This window comes from Hemitrygon akajei, chromosome 6, assembly GCF_048418815.1.
Source record: "Hemitrygon akajei chromosome 6, sHemAka1.3, whole genome shotgun sequence".
NCBI lineage: Eukaryota > Metazoa > Chordata > Chondrichthyes > Myliobatiformes > Dasyatidae > Hemitrygon > Hemitrygon akajei.
Genome location: NC_133129.1, coordinates 74,047,767 through 74,072,907, shown reverse-complemented (window position 1 = coordinate 74,072,907; position 25,141 = coordinate 74,047,767). Strand labels below are relative to the sequence as shown.

The following is a 25,141-nucleotide window of genomic DNA, read 5'->3' as shown; positions in this document are numbered from 1 at the left end:
CTTAGACTCCCACATTGAAGGAAACATCCTCTGCACATCCATTCTACTGAGGCCTTTCAACATTCAATAGGTTTCATTTAGGTCACCCCTCATTCTTCTGAAATCAAGTGAGTAGAGGCCCAGAGTCATTAAAAGCTCCTCTTAAGACAAGCCATTCAATCCCGAATTATCCACAGTTTGCTGTAAGAATCTATGTGTATAGACTCTTCCCAACTCTTTGGACATTCACATTTATCAGGGAGTATAAATAGATATGAAATGAAAATATTTCAAGGAATTTTAATGGAAAATGCAAAAGATTTCACAGAACAACAAATTACAATTAATGTTTAATCTAATCAGTACACACTATTATGAATATAAATTAAAAATCAATGCCTAAGCAAAGTGTTCATCAACAAGCCTCGAAGAAAGACTAGAATTCTGTAGGTCAACTTCTCTCTCAGAAGAAAACAAGACTGTATTTTCAGTATGTGGAATCATTTCAGAGGCGAGAAAGGTGTAGGAATTAGAAGTCTGTTGTTCTGGGTCATCAGGTATGTCGCACTATCCCTCACTGTAAAAGAAGGAATTACATTTTACTATCCAGTAAGCTTTAAAAGTTATCATTGCAAACCATAAGATGGGTTCAAATGTTACTAATTTCAAATATGGAAGCATTAACAGGCATATACTGAAACAATCACATTAACCACTGTATTAACAAGTTTACTTCCCAGTTTTAACAAAACGCAGTCATTCACTTCTTTAGAAATTCTTACAATATGCATACTATTACTGTACTTAAATAAAGCAAAGATATAGAAGCAGAATTAGGCCATTTAGCCAATCATATCTGCTCCACATACATGTATACATTAACATATATTATGTATTTTTATTTAGAGATGTATCATGGTAACAACCCCTTCTGGCCTAATAAGCCCACACTGCCCAAATAAACCCATGTGACTAATTAACCAATATTTCTTTGGAATGTGGGAGGAAACCACAGCATCAGAAGGAAGCTAATGCAGTCATGGGGAGAATACAAAAACTTCTTACAGACAGCAGCAGAGTGGTACTCTAATAGTGTTACGCTATCATGCTGGTCATATAATTAATATATACAGTGGATTCCAGTTAATTGGATCACATAGAGACAAGTACATTTTGGCCCAATTATGCAGCTGATTAGCTGAAGTTTCATGGAAATAATCAAAGAGGTGTTAAGAAAAGCCAACCTACTGTTTAACAGAGTAACAAGTTATACATTTAAATGAACTACAGAACAAATTAGAACACCATCAGTATTGACAGTACTATAAAACTGCATTAGTTCCTAACAGTTATTGATGGAGGAATTCATCCAGAGTATGCTGGTGCGTTTTTTTATTGACTGTAAATGAACAAAATCAGCTCAGACATCTAGTGCAGATAAGGGACTGCCTGCATACAATACTATTGGCAACTGCAGCCTCCAAATCTTCATTTTGATTGTAACATTCAAACTGATTGCTGATACCTTCAAATTCCTTATAGGACCTAATTTGTTGGAGTAGTGAAATCGTTTCATCTTCACTCCTGGCTGCTTCTGGCACCTCCAAGCCTGAAATCTTGAAATTGCACTGAGCAAAATACTTCTGAATTTTCCTACTGCTTATTTCTCGCCATCTATCAGTAACAAAAATCACTTTTTTTTAATACAAACACACGTAGCTGGTGCTATTTAAAAACTGGCTGCTGTAAGCAGAATGCAGTATCTACCAGCTACAGAGGTGCAGGCGTCTGACACTAGTTAGAAACTGTTCACAAAAATCTACTGTCCCAATTAAGCAAATTAGTGTTCCAAATAAACAAAAGAATCTCAGCAATTTCCTTGATTAGTTTCTGTTCTTTAAGAGTTCTTCTGTGCTCCCATATAAGCAGCTGCCCTAATTAACCAGAATCCTCTGTATTAAAATTATACATTCATTTCTGAAAAAGAGTAGATGCAAAGATAATTCTTGAGGTAAAAATGATTGTGCTGAGAATCACCAATTCAAATTCTCTTCAATCGTAATACTGAGAGCTCATAATGCACATGCTGAACACAGAGTTCATGCTCTACACAATCTTCTTCCTCTGTTGTTACACTATGATGGAAGTTGCATTTTAAAGCACAGATATCTATCATTCAGATTGTCATCTAGTTAGACTGCTGTGACATCAAATGACTTAGACCATAAGATAAAGAAGCAGAATGAGGTCATTTGGCCCATCAAGTCTGCTCCGCCATTTCATCATGGCTGATCAATTTCCCTTTGACTGCTCCTTTCAACGGATGCTGCCCGACCTGCTGAGTTCATCCAGCTTTTTTGTACATCCATTTCCCTCTCAACTCCAATCTCCTGCCTTCTCCCCGTATCCCTTTATGCCCTGGCTAATCAAGAATTGATCAACCTCTGCCATAAAATTTACCAAATGACCTGGCCTCCACAGCCACCTGGGGAAATGAATTCCACAGATTCACCATTCTCTTGCTAAAGAATTTCCTCCTCATCTCCGTTTTACATGGATGACCCTCTATTCTGAGGCTGTGTCCTCTGATCTTAAGACTCCCCCACCATTGGAAACATCCACTCTATCAAGGTCTTTCAACATTCAATAAGTTTCAATGAGATCTGCTCTCATTCTTCTAAATTCCAGTGAATTCAGGCCTAGAGCCATCAAACACTCCTCATATGATAAGCTTTTCAATCCTGGAATCATTTTTGTGAACCTCCTTTGTCCTTTGTACCTACCCTCTGCATATCTGCCTTCGGTCCCATCTACTGCTGAACCCTCCCAGAATCTATAACCTCTGGGTTTCACTTGTACAAGATACTGCTGCCCTGCCTATTATTCTGTTCACATCTAATTCTTTTCTCAACTGCTCCTTGGCTCTTTTAATATATTGATCACAGAATCCTCTACATTGCTTCAAACCTTTTCACAGTCTCAACCTTCCTGGATCTCGTCCAACCAATCAACCTGTTAAGATTTTGTCACCCCTTCAAATAAAGATCCTCAAATATCCCAAAGTTTAATCAATCCATCCCAGGCAGCCATGCCATCAGCTCCAAGCATGATAATTTTCCAACTCTGGTGCAGGGAAACACCATGTATACCAGGGAGCATTTGAGATCCTAGATTCAAACTGCTCTTTCAAATGGGAAGTAAACAGACATTTGAGAAAGGACAAATTGAAAGGTTTGAGCTAATGAGTAAGAGCAACCAGATGATCCAGCAAAGTGATGACATGGGATTAATCAATCAAACTGCCTTCTTCTCAACTTCTGACCCCATTATTTATCCCAGATTACAGCATCCTTACCCAATCTTTAAACACACAACTTTAAAAATTATTTGAGGGAATATTACATTTCTACAGTTGAGAGCAGAATTAATATTTGTGATTTAGTCAGATCTGTTAGAAAGATCGCTTTAATAAAATCAGAACAAGAGTGATAAGCAAAATAATTAGTAGGATCTAACAGTTACTTTAAAAAGACAGGATATTTGTGTACAAGAAAAAGCACCTCCAAAAAACTCAGGAACAAAAAACAATACAAATATCTGAAGTGAAAGAAAAATGATGGCCTAGAGTAACGTGAGTCAGCTAGATTGTAGATAACCGGGAGAATACTGAACACATCAATTATGTCTGCAGTCAGCGCTGTCACAGTGATTCAGGCTGACAGTATGCGGCGAGTTTGTCTTTTGTATTTCTCTGCATCCAGAGGAAGCAGGATGATGGCAATGATAGAAGATGGTGCCCGCGAACAATGTGACCAAAGGCAACATCCTTCAGACAGTTCACAAGACTACTTTTTTCACTTCTTCTTTCAAATATGATTCTGTTACTATTGGGACCTGTGATCTATATTTTGGTGGTGTGTTTTTGGGCCGATTGAGCTACCTGACACTTTACTGTCACCAAGGGAGTTCAGTGAAGTTTCAGGTGGACTGTGCGGCCTGGAGACGGGGTGCAGGCCCAGGATCATCGCCATTTCTCACTGATTGAAGGGGTGAGCAAAACTGACATCAACAAGGACAGGAGTGGAAGGCAAGCGGGTGCTCATCACCATCTGCCTGGGTTTCACTAGTCTCTGTCTCTCCCTCTTACTCGTTGCTCTCAGAGAAAGGTGCCTGCGTTTGACTGGTTCATCTCTCCCTCTTGCTTAATGCTGCCAGAGTCTTGGGTCTTGGGTGGGGTAATATCAGCACAGTTTGTGGAAAGGACTCTGAAATTCATGTTATGATGTGTTTCTGCTTACTCCTTTTTTTAATGCTATTTTACGCGATTTTGATTGGAATGGACAGGCTCTGTGGCCTGCAGTCGATGAATGACACAGAGCTAAATTGAACTGAACTGAACTAAACCAAACTGACCATTCCTAGACTGCTCAGTGACTCTGTGGTTCGATGTTTTATATTGAGTTGTCACTTGTGGTTTTTTTGCACCTTTTGTTCTTTTTTTTTGCTCAGTGGGTGCTTGAAGTTTTCTTTGAACGGGCTCCATGGTGTTTTTTTGTTTCGTGGCTGTCTGTAGGAAGACGAGTATCAGGGTTGTATACTGCATACATACTTCGACAATAAATGTATTTGAATCTTGAATCTTTGAAGTAAGCCTCATTTTAAACTTTGCTCTAGTTTCTGTCACGTGTTCTACTACTGTAATTCAATGAGACTTCATATGAATAGCAACACACACACAATGCTGAAGGAACTCAGCAGGCCAGGCAGTTTCCAGTGTCTGCAGGTTGTCTCGTGTTTGTACTTTGTATGAATAATTCCAGCTTTTGCTGTGGAATAGTCCATTTGCTGGAAATTCAGTCGCACTTCCAGTCACTATCATTCTGGCCAGGAGCAGAAGCATCAACAGATATAACCATGGGTCTCTGATGTGAATACAGAACAGAGAGAAAATAAATCAGTCTTTACCTGCTGCCACCACCCTGACGTCCTCGTGAGCCCTGCGCCTTCCAGCTGCTCGTGCATCACAGTCCTCATACCACCACAGGGCATGGACTATAAAATTAGATCACCGCAAGTTAGAACAAACATTAGTTGGGAATTAATAAGGGATAATTCCTAAGAAGCTCAAGATGGTAGATGCTTTCCATGGCTGAGAGATCAACAAGTGATCATCATCTTAAAAGATGGGGTCAACAATTCAGGACAAAGGAGTTTAGTTGCCCACCATTGTAATTCTTTATCCAAAGACTGGGACTGGGGAAGATCAGTCACCAAATATATTCAAGGTAGATCAATTTTTTTTGTATATGTAGGGAATCATTGGAAAAAGATCAGTTATGATCAAACTAGAAGGAACTGAATGGCTAAGTAATGCTTCTGTTTCTTGCTCTCTTCAGTTAATTACTTGACACTAGTTTGACATACAAACCTGTTAGAAATATTCCACAAATAATTTGTTTTTAGGCAGTGCTGTATAATTTAATTTAATTTAATTCACAACTTAACACAAACTTCATTGGGTCCCCGGCTTCCAAAAGTGGCACACATTTAGCTCAACTATCCAAAAATCAGCCGTCTTAAGGTAGTTTATTTTTCAGATTGATGGCCAATTTGACTGCACGTAAGGAGCTGTGGGGACTTTAATGTTCAGACATTAGATAGGTGAGTCTGGAATGCCCAAGAGCTTCGCTGAAACACCCAAGCCCATCTCTGTAGAGGGCCAAGATGGAAAAGTTTGTCATTCCAGGTGACACAAAAACAAAACTAGCAGAACCAAGACACCTGAGAGAAGACAGGTATGAGAACAACTGTAAATGGATATACTAAATAAACTGCCCTTATTTTATCTAAAGACAAAAATGACACAATATTAATACTAACTCCAGAGCAAGACAGTAGGTGATTTTACTGAATTCTCATATTTTTTTCATTCTCTTAGTGTCTGGAAATGAATTGGTCTCAATCTTAAATGTGCTGAAAGCCTCAGCGCCCACAGCTCTCTGAAGTAACCAGCTCCAAAGATTCACAACCACCAGACTGAAGACACATCTCATCTGCCCTAAACAGCTGACCCACTTGCCCCAGGACAGTCCTACCTAGAGACCATCCATTCTGGGGACACAGCCACCCTGTCAATCCCCTTCAGAATCGTGCTCGCTTCAAAGAGTTGGCTCCATCGAACTGTGTGATGTAAATCCACTAACTAATCCTGGGGCTTCTCAAAACAAAAGCAGTTTTACCTCTGTTGAGTTTGCCAAATTCGCTGTGGAATACCCCAATCAACTTGCAGTATCCAACGTGCTCGTGTGCACTCACTGCTTTCTGGAAGGCTTTTCCCCACACAGCTGGTCCGCCTGGCACCATCTGATAGCTTATTAATTCATATACACCTGTTTCAGGAATGAAGACAAATCAAAAATTAGGGCAATGTAATATTCGACCCAATAAACAACACAGAACATTACTGCACAGAAAGAGCCCAATGAATAAAATCACGTGGGTCTAACTTGTCGCAGTAATTAACTGCACACAAATACAGTGCATAACTTTATATTAGCATAACAAACCATGTCACTGACATTCAATGTTCACAGGACCTTCAGTACATCTCTTCAGGAGTTTCAAACATACTTTGGTCAAGCTGCTTTATGACTTCTGATCCTTGAAATATTTTCTCTCTAGACATGGAGAAAAGCAATGTAGACAGAAAGTCTGAGGTGCATTCAAAGGCTCACCTTATCAATAAAGGCTGTCCACTAATTAACCACAGCATTACATGCATGTGCAGCTTTGCAGCCCAGGGTGGGAGGAGCAGAAACATAAAATTCAAATATCTGGTACTTCATTAAACTAGAAGACATTTCAGAATCAGGTGCTGGAAGTTGATGGAATTCAGATGAGGAGTCCTGAGTTATACCAGAATTTTCAGTAGCCACAACAACATGAAACTTCATTTCGATCCACCATGCAAATTTAAAGGATTGGCTACTACCTAGGGCCACTCATGCTTTTACAGAAGTTGCTACTCCACGCGTCTTGTAAACTAGTTTGCAAAATCAGATTTAATCAATGAATTCATGTCACAGCTTGGGATCAAAGATGGTAGGTTAGAAGCAACAACATCCTGTGAACATTCATTAAGCCTTCGTTACATTACATCCGCCCACCCTCCCCACTCCCCGTAATCTGCTCACCCAACAAAGGAAGTATTCTTTTGGTCAATCAGGATATGTTTATTCCTAACGCATTCCCATTAGAGCTATTTCCACTACTATTTTTCTGTAATCTATTATCTCTTGAATGTCCATCAAATACCCTCATGCTCCTGCCACCCAACTATACTAGGTATTTCACCATATCCAACTAACCAACCGATCCTCGGTGTGTAAGGGGAAACAGGAGCACCCAAAGGAAAGCTATGAGCTCAGAGTGAAAACATGAACATTCCATACAAACAATACCACAGCTGTATCAGGTCAATTCATCTGAAGTCCAGTCTTTGTGTTTCACATTAAATTGAAATTTCACATTTTTTTTGATAAAAGCATGCATTGCTGTATCAGCATATAGCTTTATGATTATTACTATTCCTAAGTGCCCGGGAATTTGGATCTGCAATCCCAAATGGACCATTTGAGATTTGCATTATTTGAGTAATTTAGTGAACAGGAGGTTTATAAAGTAGCATAATAACTTCTATAGTTTGAATGCTTATGTTTTCATTCCAGTTTAGCATAAAGCATCCCACTGCCACACTGGAATTCCAACTCAGTTCCAGATCAATTGTCCAAGCTTCTGGACGTCAGTCCAATAGTTAACGTCCCTGTGCAACATCCCAATTAATCCCAAGTTAACGTCCCAATAGTGCAACACCCTCCCTGCCCTAAAGAAAAAAAAGGAAAGGTATTTGATAAAACTAGATTGAGGAAAAGAGTCACATCAAGATGCTCACCTGGTTTTGATGGTGTATACATCTGTGCCCAAGGTACCAGGTAGGTGACTTCATTTGTTTGCTTGGTGACCATTGAGACCATTTTTGAAATATAATACTGTTGCCAATCTTTCTCATTTGCCAGAGCTTCTCGCACTGCAGTTCGCTCCTTATAACTACCTAAGGAGAAAGTGATTTGATATATTTAAGAAGGTATATGATGTATTGGCCTTCATCAATTGTGGAATTGAATTCAGGGGCCGAGAGGTAATGTTGCAGCTATATAGGACCCTGGTCAGACCCCACTTGGAGTATTGTGCTCAGTTCTGGTCGTCTCACTACAGGAAGGATGTGGAAACCATAGAAAGGGTGCAGAGAAGACTTACAAGGATGTTGCCTGGATTGGGGAGCATACCTTATGAAAACAGGTTGAGTGAACTCGGCCTTTTCTCCTTGGAGCAACGAAGGATGAGAGGTGACCTGATAGAGGTGTATAAGATGATGGAGGCATTGATCGTATGGATAGTCTGAGGCTTTTTCCCAGGGCTGAAATGGCTGCCACAAGGGGGCACAGATTTAAGGTGCTTGGGAGTAGGTACAGAGGAGATGTCAGGGGTAATCTAGTGAAGGAATGAACTTGTAGTTTGCATCTTGCCTTTTCTAAACTCTGTATCAAAGCCCCACAAGTGCATTGTGCTATTGTGGCCTACGGTAACGCATTTCCTATTCCTCAATGGAATAAAATGGACAAAAGTCATTTCCCAAGAAATAGTACTTTTCTTACCATATTTCCATATATGTAAGACTTCATTGAGAGCCCCCAACTCTACAGACCAATAGCCAACCAGCTCTGAATGGGCAGTGCGCAGGTGAATATTATCACCTGTTAGCTTTAAAAAGTCAGCCATCTTCCCTGGCTGTATGGCATAGGTGCGGAATTCATAAAAAGTGCCACCTTGCTGCTGGGGTCCCGTGGAAGTTCCTACAAATCTGTGGACCTAAGAAAAGTAATTACATAATGACATGAAAACATCTCAGGTATTTAACATTTAAATTATCATCCGTATCCCCACTGCATCAACTGTAAATGAAGCGGAGTGTGCTGAAATCTCTCCACAATTAATTTGCATCACAATGTTGTCAATGTCATGAATACGTCATTCTGGTTTATTAAAGGGGCCACAAATTAATGAAGATCACAAATTATCTATCACCGGTATGAAAAAAATAAGAGATTTAAGTATTTGCCTGTGGTTTGAACACAGGTTAAATCAACATGGAATATTCACTTAGAAGTTACAAATAAAGAAGAATTTGTAGCTTTTTAATGTCCAACCAGACCTGTTAATTCATGCCACTTACTTGGAGAGATTTTAATTCTTTTGTAGGAAGCGTGCAATACAGGCAGGACTGGCCACTGTATTCCTTTTTGAGGAGGCAGTGGCGAGTGCCTACCTTGGATAGTTAAAGCCTACATGCTGTTGGGTAGGGGGTGCCAGCATCTGGCAACAAGGCGCTCTTCAGAAACCATTAAGCAATGACTGAACAATGACGGTTCGCAAGTCTGATTTCCTTGTCTTTGTTAACAGAAAGCTACAGATACAACGGCAGGACAGTAATGTGAAATCTCATAAAAGATGACATAGTTGATGACAGCACACTTTAGAACCCATGAATAAACAAGAGTTACTAAACAGCTCCAGGGATCAGCAATTTTAGTTACCATAGATACCGGATTATAAGCCGCTACTTTTTTCCCACGCTTTGAACAGCTTTGAACACTGCGGCCTTTACTACGGTGCGGCTAATGCATGTTTTTTTTTCATGCCGCCAAAAACATTTTGCCTCGTAACAGTAGACCAATAAAATTGATGAGTAGTTCACAGAGGTCCAATGAAATTGTACGATAAATCAAGCGCACTTTCACAATTAAATTATTGTAAATCAGTCATTTGTACTCACCCTCATCAACATGGAAAACACTCGAAGAAAAGCATTGTGCTGCCTTTATGGCAGTTATTTAGTTTATAATATTTTCGCTTAGTAATTCATTTGTTAGTATTTTCTAGTTAAAGTTAGAAGTGTTTTAAGTATATTTGTTTTCTGTACTACATCCCGGGATGCTATGACGTCACATCCGGTTTTGCCGCGTCTTGTGGGGAAATACCGGTTTGCAATAAACGGAAAGGTGGGGGCGAGCGCATTAGACCCGCACGATGATGCAACTTTTAAGTTAAAGGCGATCAATAACTTTTCCTGGTAGGCTGCAGTATATATTTTTTTACCAGTCGTTAGGAGATATTGGAATGTTGTTCGTGCACTGTTCAGTAAAAAAGTATACGCAACGTAATTTGTGTGTTACCGATACGTATGTATATTTAAAAGTAGCCGTGTTACAGGCACGGTTCAAAAAAAAGCATTTGCAATATGTATTTGTTTATGTTACCATACGGATTTAATTAAAAGTTAAAAAATCCTCACGTGTAATATCTTTCTGTGTAAATATCTCATATTACAACGTGGGACACCTGCGGCTTAAAATCCGGTGCGGCTTGTACAAGTACAAAATGGATTTTCTTTCTAAAATTAGAGCCTGTGGCTTTTAATCAGGTGCGCTCTGTAGTACGGAATCTACGATATAAAGGTTATATTCGAGAAGCTGGGTTATTTTCCTTGGTTATTTGGAGAAATTGAATTGAATTGAATTGACTTTATTTCTTATATCCTTCACATACATGAGGAGTAAAAATCTTTACATCTCTGTCTGAATGCGCAATGTGCAAATTACAGTTTGTAATAAATAATGTGTACAGTAAGATGTACAACATAACAGCCAATATAACTTAGAAATACAATTGTGTCAGCGTGAATTAATCAGTCTGATGGCCTGATGGAAGAAGCTGCCATGGAACCTATTAGTCCTTGCTTTAATGTTGCAATAACATTTCCTAGATGGTAGCAACTGGAACAGTTTGTGGTTGGGGTGACTGGGGTCCTCAATGAACCTTTGGGCCCTTTTTACACACCTGTCACTGTAAATGTCTTGAATAGTGGGAAGTTCACATCCACAGATGTGCTGGGCTGTCCGCACCACTCTCTGCAGAGTCCTGTGATTGTGGGAAGTACAGTTCCCATACCAGGTAATGATGCAGCTAATCAGGATTCTCAGTTGTGCCCCTTAAGATTTGAGGACTCATGCCAAACTTCTTCAACCGTCTGAGGTGAAAGAGGCGCTGTTGTGCTTTTTTCACCACACAGCCAGTAAGTACCGACCACGTGAGATCCTTGGTGTATACTGAGGAATTTAAAGCTGTTCACCCACTCAACCCCAGATCCATTGATGTCAATAGGGGTGAGCTCTGATCGTCTTGTAGTCCACAACCAGTTCCTTTGTTTTTTTGCGACATTGAGGGAAAGCTTGTTTTCTTGACACCACTGTGTCAGGGTGATGACTTCTTTGTAAGCTGCCTCATTATTATTTGAGATAAAGCCAACCAATATAGTATCATCTGCAAATTAGCAGATTGGAGCTATAGGTGGCGACACTCTACATGGCTGTACAGACAATAAAGTAGGAGGCCTAGGACACAGCCATGGGGGGCTCCTGTGTTGAGGGTCAAAGGGGCAGCGGTGAGGGAGCCCACTCTTACCACCTGCCAGCGATCTGACAGGAAGTCCTGGATCCAGCTGTACAAGCCAGAGTGAAGGCCGAGGTCTCTGAGCTTCTCGGCAAGCTTGAAAGGATTTGTGGTGTTGAATAAGGGTTTGGAGGAGATTTGTTAGAATTGGACAAGATCACAACTGATTTAGATAGGGTGGTGAGAAGCTATTCCACTTCTTCAAATGACCAAGAATCAGTGTACAGGTTCAAAATGATAAGCAGAACAGATGGGGAGATGTAGGGAAAGCCTTATTGATTAGAACATGTAGTAGAGATAGAGTCAATCAGGGCTTTCAAAGTGGTACTGAATAGACGTAAGAGAAAGTAATATACTGGGGAAATGGCTCCAAATTAATTAGAAACTACCCCTAACATGCTGGGTGGAACAAACACATTGAAGGGCTTATGAGAAAGAATAAGTTTATTCATAAGAATTGAGAAATGTGACTGAAGGGGTGTCTCTAAGTTAGCAATGACTTGCTGGGTTGATTGGCCTATCCACATACGTAGAAGCAACATGTGGAAAATTAAGAGGATGACCGTTAAGGACACAGCATGGACTCAATGGGTCAAATTGCCTCCTTTTGTGCCATGTAATTAAGAGTATTGGCACCAATTGCAACCATAACCTACGATGGTGTATGACTCTATTTAAAGTGAGAACAACCTCTGAACAGAACTGCAGACAAGATTACACATTTCAAAACCTTCAGTGCTGTTAAGGAAGATTAACAGAGACTGGCAGACTTAAGTAATGCATCAAAGTTAAGACTCTTTATTGAACAGCTTTAACACACATTTACACTACCAGTCATAATTCACTATATCATGCAACATAGATGGAGGCATGGTGAACTTGTACATGGATATTTTGATATTGTGGATATTTTATGTCAAATATATACTGTTGGAGATTTCCTCAATGCTAAAGTTACTTTAGATAATGAAGGCTGGAGTGCATTTTTCTTAGGTTAAAGAATGGTGTCAAGAACTAAAAAGATTAAAAAAGCTTGTGTATGATAAATAAAGTAATAGAATGGTCTATTGAAAAAAGGAAGGATTATCTGGGTAAGGGAAGCTCAATCTACACTGAGCAATCCCTCCATTCCGTGTATTTCATGATGTCAGGAAGTTTATATACATATATAAAGGGTGGAGTGACAGCCTGAAAACAAAGGGTTACTGTGGTAACACGTGAAGAACGGTGACATCTGTAACATACATGCCACCATGGAAGTGCTCAAGAAGAAAGTTAGTACTAGATGGTATCAGAAAGAATCTGGCAAGAGTGGATTGCGACAGACTGTTTTCTGGATTTGTAGGAACTTCCATGGTGCACTTGATAAGTGGGAGACCTTCAAAAGTGACATTTTGAGAGTACAAAGCTTGTATGCGCTGTATAGAATACAGGTGTCCCCCCCCCCCCTTTTTTACAAAGGTAGAGCGTTCCTATGAAACCTTTCTTAAGCCAAAATGGCGTAAAGCGAAGAACCATTAATTTATATGGGAAAGATTTTTGTAAAAGTGAAAATCCTCTTTGTAATGTGAAAACAGGTTACTAATGTAGGTCTTTTGTAAAAGCAAAGTGGCGTAAAGCAAACATTTGTAAAGCTGGGAGGGGGGGGACACCTGGTATAAGGTAAAGATATCAGGGAACCTTGGTTTTCAAGAGACTTTGAGATTCTGGTTATGGAAGTAAAATAACAGGTGCATAGCAGGTATAGGCAGGTAGGAAAAAATGAGGTGCTTATGGAGAATAAGAAATGCAAGAGTAAGAAATCAGGAGGGCTAAAAGATGGCATGAGGTTGCCTTAGTAGACAAGGTGAAGGAGAATCCTAAGGAATTCTACAGATATGTTACGAGCAAAAGGATTGCAAGGGACAAAATTTGTCTTCTAGAAGATCAGAATAGTAATCCATGCATAGAGCCAAAAGAGATGGGGGAGTTCTTAAATGATAGTTTTTGCTTCTGTGTTTACTCAGGAGATGGACACACAGTCTATAGAAGTGAGACGAAGCAGCACCTACATCATGGACCCTATACAGACTACAGAGGAGGAGGTATCTGCTGTCCTGAGGCAAATCAGGGTGGATAAATCCCCAAGTTCTGGCAAGGTGTACCCTCAGACCCTGCCGGAGGCGAGTGCATAAATTGCTTGTGCCCTAGTAGATATTTAAAACATTCTTAGTGACAGGTGAGGTAGCAGAGGATTGGAGGATAGCCAGTGTTGTTCCACTGTTTATGAAGTGATCTCAAAATGAACCAGAAAATTATAGGCCATTATATGGTAGGGGATTCTAGGACAAGAGGGCACAAGTTTAGGACTGAAGGACGTCCATTTAGAACTGAGATGCGGAGAAGTTGCTTTAGCCAGAGGGTGATAAATCTGTTTTTTTTTGCCACGAGCAGCTGTGGAGGCCAAGTCATTGGGTGCATTTAAGGCAGAGGTAGATAGGTTCTTGATTAGCCAGGGCATCAAAGGGTATGGGGTGAAGGTAGGGGAGTGGGGATCACTGGAAGAATTGGATCAGTCCATGATTGAATGGCGGAGCAGACTCGATGGGCCGAATGGTCTACTTCTCCTATATCTTATGGTCTTACGATTGGAAGCCTGAGACTAGTGGAGTGCCACAGGGGTTAGTGCTGGGTCCATTTTTGTTTGTCATCTATATCAATGATCTAGATGAAAATGTAGTCAACTGGATCAGCAGATCTGTGGATTTCACCACGACTGAGGTTGCAGTGGACAGCGAGGAACACTATCTTGGCTTGCAGTGGGATTTGCATTAGCTAGAAAAATGGGACGAAAACTGGCAGATGGAATCTAAAGCAGGCAAGTGCGAGGTGCTGCACTTCGGCAGTACCAACCAGGGTGGGTCTTACAGTGAACGGTAGGACGCTGAGGAATGCAGCAGAACAAAGGGATCTGGGACCACAGGTCCATAATTTATTGTAAGTGATGTCACAGATAATTAGGGTCATGGAGAAAGCTTTTAGCACAGTGGCCTTCATAAATCAAAGCATTGAGTACAGGAGATGGGATGTTATGTTGAAGTTGTGTAAGACACTGGTGAGGCCTAATTTGGAGAAGTGTGTGCAGATTGGTCACCTATCTACAGAAGAGATATAAATAAGTTTGAAAGAGTAGAGAGAAAATTTACAAGGAGTTGCTGAGTCTGAAAGACCAGAGTTGCAAAGAAAGATTAAATAGGTTAAGTACTTTATTCCAACTTGTATAAATACAAGTTGGAACTCCAACTTGTGAGTGGGATAGTTTCTCTCAGATGGCGACAAGCTTCGGCTGACGAAGGCTACCGGTCTCAATGCTTTGCCATGCTCCTGGTACAGAACAGCCCCGTGACCCTCTTGGCTGGCATCCGTGTGCAGCACATATGACTTCTGGGGATCGGCAAGAGCCAACACCGGGGCCTGGGTCAGTGCACTTTTCAAAGATCGGAATGCCTCTTCACATCGATCATCCCATCTTGAGCCAAAAGTTTCCACCGAGTTCCAGTATCCTCCAGCGTCTTGCCTCCGGTCCCCCTTCCTTTTCTTTCCCACCGGGGGATAGCCACACAACAGCTGAGTCAACAGGTGACATATTCTGGCGTATCCTTTCACGAATCGGCGGTTATACCCACAGAACCCCAAAAATAAGCGCAGAGCGCTCACGTTCTGCGGTCTTGGCCAGGTGGTCACGGCCTCTATCTTGGTTGGATCAGTTGCCACTCCCTCTTGCGAAATGATATGGCCAACGTAGCTGACTGACGACTTGCAGAACTGGCATTTGTCCAGGGAAAGCTTCAGCCCTTCCTCCTTAAGCCCGCTTAATACCTTTAACAGCCACTCTTCATGTTCCTCCAAAGTCGATCCAAACACTATCAAATCATCCAGGTACTCCAGCACCTCCAACAGATTCATATCCCCCACAGTCCTCTCCATGAGCCTCTGGAAGGTGGCTGGGGCCCCCGATATGCCTTGGGGCATTCGTTCAAACTGGAAGAACCCCAGCGGGCAGATAGAGGCTGTCTTCTCTTTATCGCCCTCACTCATCGGGATCTGGTAATACCCACTTCTTAAGTCCAGCACACTGAACCACTTCGCTCCACTCAGGCAGGCCAACGCGTCCTTGACCCTCGGGACAGTATATTGATCAGGGACAGTTCGCCGATTCAAAGTCCTGTAGTCAACACACATGCGCACCCTCCCATTCTTTTTCCATGCCACCACTATTGGGGACGCATAGGGACTTCGAGACTCAGCTATGATTCCAGCTTCCTTCAATTGGCACAAGTGCTGCCGCACGTCCTCAACATCTGCCGGGGCCAGCCGCCGGGATCTCTCTCCCGTCACCCGGATGGTGTGGCGAGTGCTTTTGGAGCAGCCCACGTCAAACTCGCCCCGAGAAAAAACAGCTTCCATCTTCAGCATCTTCTCCACTAGCCTGCGTTTCCACTCCGGCGACACTGGAGAATCCCCGAAGTTAAAGGCTTCAGCGGTCAGCTCCCTTCGATGCTCCGATCCCTCCCCATTAGGGGTCCTCACTGGTGTGCTAGACATTACCGTCACTGGGAACAGATGCGCTAGCTGCATTTCCCTCTTAAAGGTGACTTCTCTTGCCGTAGTGTTCCTGATACTTAAGTCTATACGCCTCACATGTACCGCCCCTGGTCTCTGCACTTCGGGCCTCAGCAGCGCCCCCGCCGGAAATCGTGTCTCCCCTTCAAGATCGTCTGGGGCGTCTACTAACAGGGCTTCGCCCGTCGGCACTCCTGGGAATCTGGGGGTCCCCATCACTAGTGCTACCTCCCCGGGTCGGATCACCTTGGGCCTCGCCTGCGTACACCACACCGTCCCTCGTTTACACTCCGGGTCCAGCCCTTGGGAGGCAACCCCTTCTTCGAATACCGCTCAAAACACTGGATGCACCGAGAGGGTCTCCAGAAAGTGTCCCCCCCCCCTTCTCCTTACAAGCTCCCAGGAGCTGTCGCACAATGGGGGAGGTAGTCCCCACCAGGAGGGCAACACCACCGGTTTCCACCGGGTCCGGACACACCAACACCAATGTCTCAATAGCTTCGGACACTCCCACATCGCCCTCTGAGAACTCCAATCTCACCAATAGGTACCCATCATACGGGTAGTCACCCTCGCTCACACCCCAAATCTGCAGGGCGTCAAATGGGGTTACGGGCAAATGCTTTAGATATTGGTTGTAGAACGACCAGTACAATAAGGTCACCTGCGATCCCGTATCAAGAACGGCTTTCGCGTAAACTCCCTCTATCCGTAGACACACACTGGCACGGGGTCCTACCAGCCCATCCGGAATAGAGGCGTGAGCACCCGGTGGTCCCCTGGCTGATCTCTGGGAACGTGTTCCTCCAGAGGCTCCAGTCCGTTCCCTCACTGTGCCTCTCCTAAGTTTCCCGACACCTCTCCCTTCTTAGTCGCAGGGGGGCTTGCCCTCCGCGGGACTCCTTGTCTCTCACAATCCCACCGCAAATGTCCCTCCTTTCCACAGCTATAGCTCACCCTTGGCTGCCCACAGTCCCACCTGAAATGCCCCTCTTTCCCACAGTTAAAGCACACACTGCCCGCCGCCCCTCCTCTCCCAGGACAGCCCCCGCTCCAAACCCACTGCACGGGCCGTCCCTGGGAGTGAATACATTCCCTGTTCTTCCCCTCCAGAGGGGGGTCCCTACTCCCCTGGGGGTTTTCAGTCCTCCACCCAGCCACCACTTCCTGTATCGCTGAGGATCGCTCCTGGTGGCCCGAGCCCCTTTTCCACCCCAACGCTCTCTCTTCCTCCCGCACCTCTCTGATCAGTTGCCCGAAGGATGGAGGGGGGCCCTTCCTATAAGCCTGCCAGATAGTCCACGCCACCTTGTCCTCCTCCAGAGAGCCACTGAATATCTGACTCATCCTCACGCTAGCCACGTCAGGCGCCTTCACTACCCCCCGGCGCCGCAACCCCGTAAGCATCCCTCCATCCTAAATATGTACTCGGAGAGCTTTTCCCCTCTCCGTTGTTCCAGGCATTGAAACTCTGCTAAAAGCAGCCAGGGTTCCCCTGACAACCCAAACACTCTCTTCAAAACTTCTATACATTCCTCCACTGAGGCCGCAGACTTTTCAGCTTTCAACTCTCGGACTGTTTTGGCTGCCGAACCCCTCAAACTTCCCACCAATCGCTGCCTCTTCTCCTCCTCTGAGCCTGGTTACTCCTCTAACATCAAAGACGTATGGTCCATCCAGGTCTCATAGTCCACCTCCCCGTCCGGAGTAGGCTTGGCTCCGGAGAACACCCCCAGCTTCAGCCGTGGCCTCTCGGCCACTCCCACCAGGGAGCTAAGTGCGGCTGCCAGCTCCGAGGCCTCCACCGTCCCTGGGGGGTTGGGGCCTAGTCACGCCTCCCTCCTCCGACCTCCCTTTACTAGTGACGGGCACCTCTCTGGGGGCCACCTCTAGCTCTAGTTCCTCCTCCAGTGTCTCGTCATCCTCATCCTCGGAGAGGGTGTGGAGCCCCCACGGCCCCGCCTCCCCCGGAACACTGACCGTCGCTGGCAGTTCCAACGTCCTGACGTCAGCACTCGTACGAACCAACACCCAACTAGACTCTACCTCTTTACCACACCGTCTAGCTACCAATTCTACCTGCCCAATACCTTTTACCAAACTTAACCCCCGCACTAACGCGTCTCTCGAAACTCGGAAATCCACTCCGCTCACTACACAGGCATACTGCACCGGTACATCTTCCAACTCGCACCAGCTAACAATCTTATCTCTGTCCATCTCCGCTTTGCTGCCTGCACGATTCCACAGCCCCCGATAATCCAATCCTGGACAAGCCCCCACAAATGTAACACTTACCCAACAGGCTGGTATATGTCTAGGGGAAAAGGAGATCCAGCCACTCACCAACCCCACCTGCCGTACACGCAGGTGCTGTGAGAATCAAGTTTATGCCGCGCGTACACACACAATATCAAACTCACACCAGATACCGTTATGGAATACACTTTAAAGATTTTACTAAAACTAAAAGAGTACTATGCAATACAGTATATATGAAGGAAAAGAAAATAAAGTAAAAGGCGCCAACTTATCAAAGTTCAGTCAGTTTAGTGCACATCGTTGGGAGCTCAACCATCGAACCATTCGACCCCTCGTCACTTTCCTCCGACCTCCACGTCCTCGCACCTGGGACCACCCACGGTGGTCGACCGAGCAGTGCAGCGCACACCCACTTTCCTCGACGTCTCCTTCCCGCCTCCCCTGAAAAGACTGCGAAACCCCCAAGCTTCCAGTCTCACAAGACAAAATATCATTCCCCATTGGTTAAAAAATGAATACAATCCCCATATCAGCAAGTCCAAAGCTAAACAACTGCGAGAGAAAACACTTATCAAACATAAAAGCATTCCTACTCTAGCAAACCAAAGAAGCCATTTTCATTAACATACACAGTACACTGAAGATGATGATTTCTGGAAGTCCACTGGTGCACTCCTCTTAAGTGATACACGTGGAATTTTCGCCTCACTAGTTTCCTACATCCTCCAAGAGGACCACAGCCTTGTCACGGTTTGGACGTTTGTGTGCCACTGTGACCCAGAGAGCTAAGTTGGCTGGGGGCAGGGCTTCATGCTTTGACTCTTGGTAGGGTCACCCATGCCGAATAGGTCAAAGGGTAGAGGTCTGACGTGGTTCACTGATCCTCCAGGTTTGGGGGTTTAGCTCAGAACTAACACCCCTGACTGGTAAAACGAAACTGTTATGGGAAACAGCAGTGAAGAATCCTGCTTCTGAGGGTGACAGTACACCTGAGTCTCCACCAGCGACTTGCACTAGGGACAGTAGAGTGACTACCTGGAGGAAGCTAATAACACAATAAAAGAAACCCTGAACACCACCAGGACCTTCAGTGCTGCCCTAACAGGCAGTAAGTAAGTAACTTTCCTACGTAACCAAATAACAGCTTCAATAACTTCCTCAAAATATCATGCCTCTCTACCCGGAAGATGCTCAAAAACTTTAGCCAGACTTTTAAAGCGCATATTACGTGCTTCAGTGTTCAATTAACACATCCAATCACACACCTTGGGACATTTTACTACATTCAACGTGTTACAGAAGTAAATTCTTGTTTGGTAGTTTAATTGCCTTATGAACATCTCACAGCCTGCTTTCTGGCAGAACAGCGAGTGCATTTAGCAAGAACGGGATGTTCAACGTCCTTCTTTAGAGCACAGATCGGCATTAACTCCACTGCAGCAATGTGTTATATTAAGCATCGGTGCAAGGTTATTGATTATTGCTACCTTAGGATCAATGTTAGTTTCCAGACTACTTAGTTATTGAAAACAATCCATCTTTTAAACTCAGCAGTCCTGTACACAGCAGTTTTGCCCGAGTGATTACAGAAACTTGGAAACAAGACTGCTGGCTGATACAAGTGCTACAGGTGCCTTATTTCTTTCAGAAAGTTACTCCAAACACATGCAAGTATCTTATGGAACTCTTAAGAAATATTGGGGAATAATTACTGTTTTACTTTATATTTTTTTTAAAGATGTAAAACTACAGCCAGTTTGCATTACAAGTTTCTGTTAACTGATATCACTCCCTAGTTCTGAATTAAGTCTTTAATGAGCAAGCTTTTCCTCGACACACTCCCTTACCCAGCGGTTGGCTTCCAAAGAAAGGCTATGCGCAGCTGGCTTAGCTCCACTGTTCCACGACCCGAGCTGCTGACGTGCTCCACTGCATGCAACTTGGAGAAACTTATCCTGGCCCAGAAAACAAAATAATTCTTAAGCGCCGACTTGTCCATGAACGATTGCAAGGGCAGATAACCATAAAAATATGAAACGTCACCCTCCCATTCGGCCTGATGGTCATTGTTGCATGTTTACCTGCAGTCTGGGGAAGAGGGAGCATGCCGTGGCTGTCCGGAGTTGGCCCAGCCTGCTGCCGAGGCTGTACATGATCCTGGAAAGTGGAAGGCGAAGAGTCAGCGAGGGAATGTTGTGACAGTGTTCTGGAACGCCGTGTCAACACTGCGGACCGCTGAAACGGCGGGCTCAACCCCTGTCACAGGCAGGCCGAGCTGCACGTCTCTCCCGAACTACCTCCACCTCCCAGTCAGTAGGACAGTACACTGAGCGCAGCGTAACACTGCCCTCCCATAACCCGACCCTGCAAACGGAAGCCGTGCTGGTTCACACGCACATACTGTACCCTCCCCCTTTCTCAAACTCTGAACCTGTTAGAAGTTGTACTGGTCGTTCATTGGCGCTCAGTTTATGGACACCCTCCCTACGAACGAGCGCCTATTATATTATTAAATTCAGAAGTTCGATGTAAGGCTCCCCGCCCCCATTCTAACTATAGAGTGTCGAGCTGCATCATTCTGTGAAACAAAAGCTGAAACGTATCCGATCGCAAAACCCTACAGAGGGAAGTAAAAAAACCATTGATAGTATCACCCTAGTCTCCCTCCCCAGTATCTGTGACATTTACTGGGACTGTTGCAGATAAAGGGCCCAAAGCATTGTTGACGGACGTTACTAACCGTTCCACAATCTCTTCGACCCACTGCCGCCAAGAAGGAGGTACAGGAGCATCGGGACAAGGACTGCCAGGTTGGGTAACAACTTTCCCCCCCAGGCTGTGAGACTAATGAATACCCCGTCACCATCGAGGTCTCGTCACTCGGACACGAATTGTTTACACAACTGTGCCGTGCACTTCACATACATTTTGAATTATATTTTTATTAACTTAATTGTGGTAATGTTTTGTTTTCTGTGCTGTGTGTGATATATGCTATGTGAGTGCACTGTGGTCCGGAAGAACGTCGTTTCGTTGTGTAATGACAATAAACTTGAACTTGAAGTTGAACTTGTAAGTGCATGTGTTTGTTCCTTGACCGACAGAACTAGTTTCTTCTCTCTCGCTCGTTCTCTACTTTTAGTATTTTTTTTCTTCGCTATGAGTTTGTGTGCTTTTGACGCCGTTCATTGCAAAACTATGGGAATAGTACCATATCGAGGGATATTTGTGTATTTTCCAATTTGCTGATAAAGTTGACTTGTAGTTGTTCGCAAAATACGAGGCGGTTAGTTAGCCGGGAAGGAACTGTGATTGTGTAATTTGGAAGGTGTCGGGGTGGGAGATGGGGGAGGGAACGATACATTTACGTTTGCATCTTCTGTGTTTGGAGGGGGGTCATTTGCGGAAATGCTGTGCCTTTTAAATTAACTGTTACTGTACTTGATAGTGAATAAATGTAAAAGGTGGCATGTAACATTAAATATCATGTACGTTGTTAAATGTAATAAATGAGAAAGATGGAACCTTCCAGCTGCCCAGTGTTGTTTGAGAAGCTAAGGAAATAGTAAGCTCTTCAGCTTCTCATGCTTGCTTTGCTATTCAATAAACTCACTAACACCATTTCCTCTGATTTCCTCAGAACACAGAACAGTACAGCACAGCAAAAAATCAGTTTGGCCCAGCAAGTCTGTGTTAGAGCTATTTTTGGGTTTAGGTCATTTACATTTAGCAAATGGCTTTGGCTACCAGTCTTCTGTTCCTTGACTATGTATTGTGGATTCAGATTGTAACAATGCGTTTCCTAAAATCTGTGAATCCCAGTCCACAGATGATGCTAGTGTCAGTGCAATGGATGTGAACCAGAAAGTGTGAAGTTTGCATGGCTATACTTCAAAGAAAGCATTATCTATGCTTTGTAAATATGGAATTGTCCTTTATGTTTAGCACATAAAATACCAAATAAATGTATTGTGGATTCAGTTTGGAACAGTGGATTCCTAAAAGCCCAGTTCAGATGCTGCTGGTGCAAATCAGAAGGTGTGAGGTTTGTATGTAGCTTCAAAAGAAAACATTGCCTATACTTTGTAAATATGGAATTGTCCTTTGTGTTTAGCAAAAAAAATCCAACCCCACCCCACGTTGGGCCAGGAGACTTCCCACCGAAAGTGTCTCCATATGATGCCTGCTGTACCTTGTTTTGTCAAGTAAAGAAGCTGCTTTTTATCTACCAGTAACTCTCTCTCCGGTGATTTCATCCATGCAACAACAGTCTCTGCCAAACAGAATGCCAAAATAAACTACCGTAGATGTCGGATTATAAGCCGCTACTTTTCCCCCATGCTTTGAACAGCATTGAACATAGCGGCTTATAATAAGGTGCGGCTAATATAAGGTTTTTTCCCATGCCGCCAAAACATTTTGCCTCGTAACAGTAGACCAATAAAATTGATGAGTAGTTCACAGAGGTCCAATGAAATTGTACGATAAATCAAGCGCACTTCACAAATTATTGTAAATCAGCCATTTGTACTCACCCTCATCAACATGGAAAACACTCGAAGAAAAGCGTATGATGCAGCTTTTAAGTTAAAGGCAATCAATCTGGCGGTTGAACAAGGAAATCGAGCTGCTGCGCGTAATCTTGGCATACATGAATCGATGGTGAGACGGTGGAGATTTAATTTGGGACTGCCGCTTCAGGTCAGGAATGGCTCACGTGATATTAGACAGCAGTACAAGGGAGGGAGGGAGCGAAACTGAGGATTCCGCTGCACCGAAACTGCTAGCGATTCAGTAAACAAAAAAACAGTAAAACTCGTGTGTGAATGGTATCGGGCCAATAAGGACACAAGTGTCCGATGTTACCAAATACCGGTAGGTATAACAAAGTTTAGCCTTACCAAATATGTGTAGCGAGGGTTTGGTTTGGGGGAAAAAGGAGTATAAATAAGAGCAGAATGTAAGGGGAAGGCAAAACGCGTTCTGCAATAAAGCCACGCTGCACTGTAATCCGGTGTTGGTTGTCTCTCTTCCAAAACGAACACAGGGCAGAATTTGAAGCCCAACACGTGTAATATCTTTCTGTGTAAATATCTCATATTACAAGCGGCCGAAAATCCGGTGCGCCGAAAATCCGGTCCGCCGGAAATCCAGTGCGCCGAAAATCCGGTCCGCCGGAAATCCAGTGCGCCGAAAATCCGTTCCGCCAGAAATTCGGTGCGGCCTAAAATCCGGTGCGGCCTGTACATTTATAAAATAGATTTTATTTCTAAAATTAGAGCCAGCGGCTTTTAATCAGGTGCGCTTTGTAGTCCGGAATCTACGGTAGATTACTTCTGGTGGAACACAGCAGGCCAGGCAGCATCTATAAGGAGAAGCCCTGTCGACGTTTCGGGCCGAGACCCTTCGTCAGGACTAACCGAAAGGAAAGATAGTAAGAGATTTGAAAGTAGTGGGGGGAGGGGGAAATGCAAAATGATAGGAGAAGACCGGAGGGGGTGGGATGAAGCTAAGAGCTGGAAAGGTGATTGGCGAAGGTGATACCGAGCTGGAGAAGGGAAAGGATCATGGGACGGGAGGCCTTGGGAGAAAGAAAGGAGGGGGGGGGGGGGGAAAGCACCCACTGACGTATTTAGTTGTTTGCCTGTTCTCCATCTCCCTCTGGTGCCTCCCCCCCCCCCCCACTGTCTTTCTCCCGAGGCCTCCCATCCCATGATCCTTTCCCTTCTCCAGCTCGGTATCACTTTCGCCAATCACCTTTCCAGCTCTTAGCTTCATCCCACCCCCTCCGGTCTTCTCCTATCATTTCGCATTTCCCCCTCCCCCCACTACTTTCAAATCTCTTACTATCTTTCCTTTCGGTTAGTCCTGATGAAGGGTCTCGGCCCAAAACGTTGACAGTGCTTCTCCTTATAGATGCTGCCTGGCCTGCTGTGTTCCACCAGCATTTTGTGTGTGTTGTTTGAATTTCCAGCATCTGCAGATTTCCTCGTGTTTGTAGATTATTTCTGCCTGCCCTTGATCCATGTTTCTCCATTTCCTTTATATATATATATATATATATATACCGTAGATTCCAGACTACAGAGCGCACCTGATTAAAAGCCGCTGGCTCTAATTTTAGAAAGAAAATCAATTTTTTACTTGTACAGGCCGCACCGGATTTTAGGCCGCACCGGATTTTCGGCCGCAGGTGTCCCACGTTGTAATATGAGATATTTACACAGAAAGATATTACACGTGAGGATTTTTTAACTTTTAATTAAATCCATATGGTAACATAAACAAATACATATTGCAAATGCTTTTTTTCGAACCGTGCCTGTAACGCGGCTACTTTTAAATATACGTTGCGTATACTTTTTTACTGAACAACATTCCAATATCTCCTAACGACTGGTAAAAAATATATATACTGCAGCCTACCAGGAAAAGTTATTGATCGCCTTTAACTTAAAAGCAACGTTCGCTCAGATCTAATGCCGCTCCGCCGCTCGCCCCCGTCGTCCCGTTTATCGCAAACGGCATTTTTCCCACAAGACGCGGCGAAACCGGGTGTGACGTCATAGCATCCCGTGATGTAGTACAGAAAACAAATATAGTTAAAACACTTCTAACTTTAACTAGAAAATGAATTACTAAGCGAAAATATTATAAACTAAATAACTGCCATAAAGGCAGCACAATGCTTTTCTTCGAGTGTTTTCCATGTTGATGAGGGTGAGTACAA

At 43.8% G+C, this 25,141-nt stretch overlaps 1 protein-coding gene across 2 annotated transcripts; it reads right to left on the bottom strand.

The window, feature by feature from the left end:
* Positions 1-265: 265 nt before the first annotated feature.
* Positions 266-20,777, bottom strand: nipsnap3a (nipsnap homolog 3A (C. elegans)). Of its 2 annotated transcripts, XM_073048634.1 has the most exons (7): positions 20,493-20,777; positions 20,259-20,366; positions 8,694-8,907; positions 7,931-8,089; positions 6,219-6,368; positions 4,945-5,031; positions 266-556 (listed from the first exon to the last, which is right to left on the bottom strand). In XM_073048634.1, the coding sequence occupies exons 1-7, from the start codon at positions 20,562-20,564 to the stop codon at positions 480-482; spliced, it is 867 nt and encodes a 288-aa protein (XP_072904735.1). In that variant the 5' UTR covers positions 20,565-20,777; the 3' UTR covers positions 266-479. The 2 variants fall into 2 exon arrangements, with proteins under 2 accessions (XP_072904735.1, XP_072904737.1); XM_073048636.1 differs by lacking the exon at positions 20,259-20,366 and having other exon boundaries at positions 20,493-20,776.
* Positions 20,778-25,141: the final 4,364 nt, after the last annotated feature.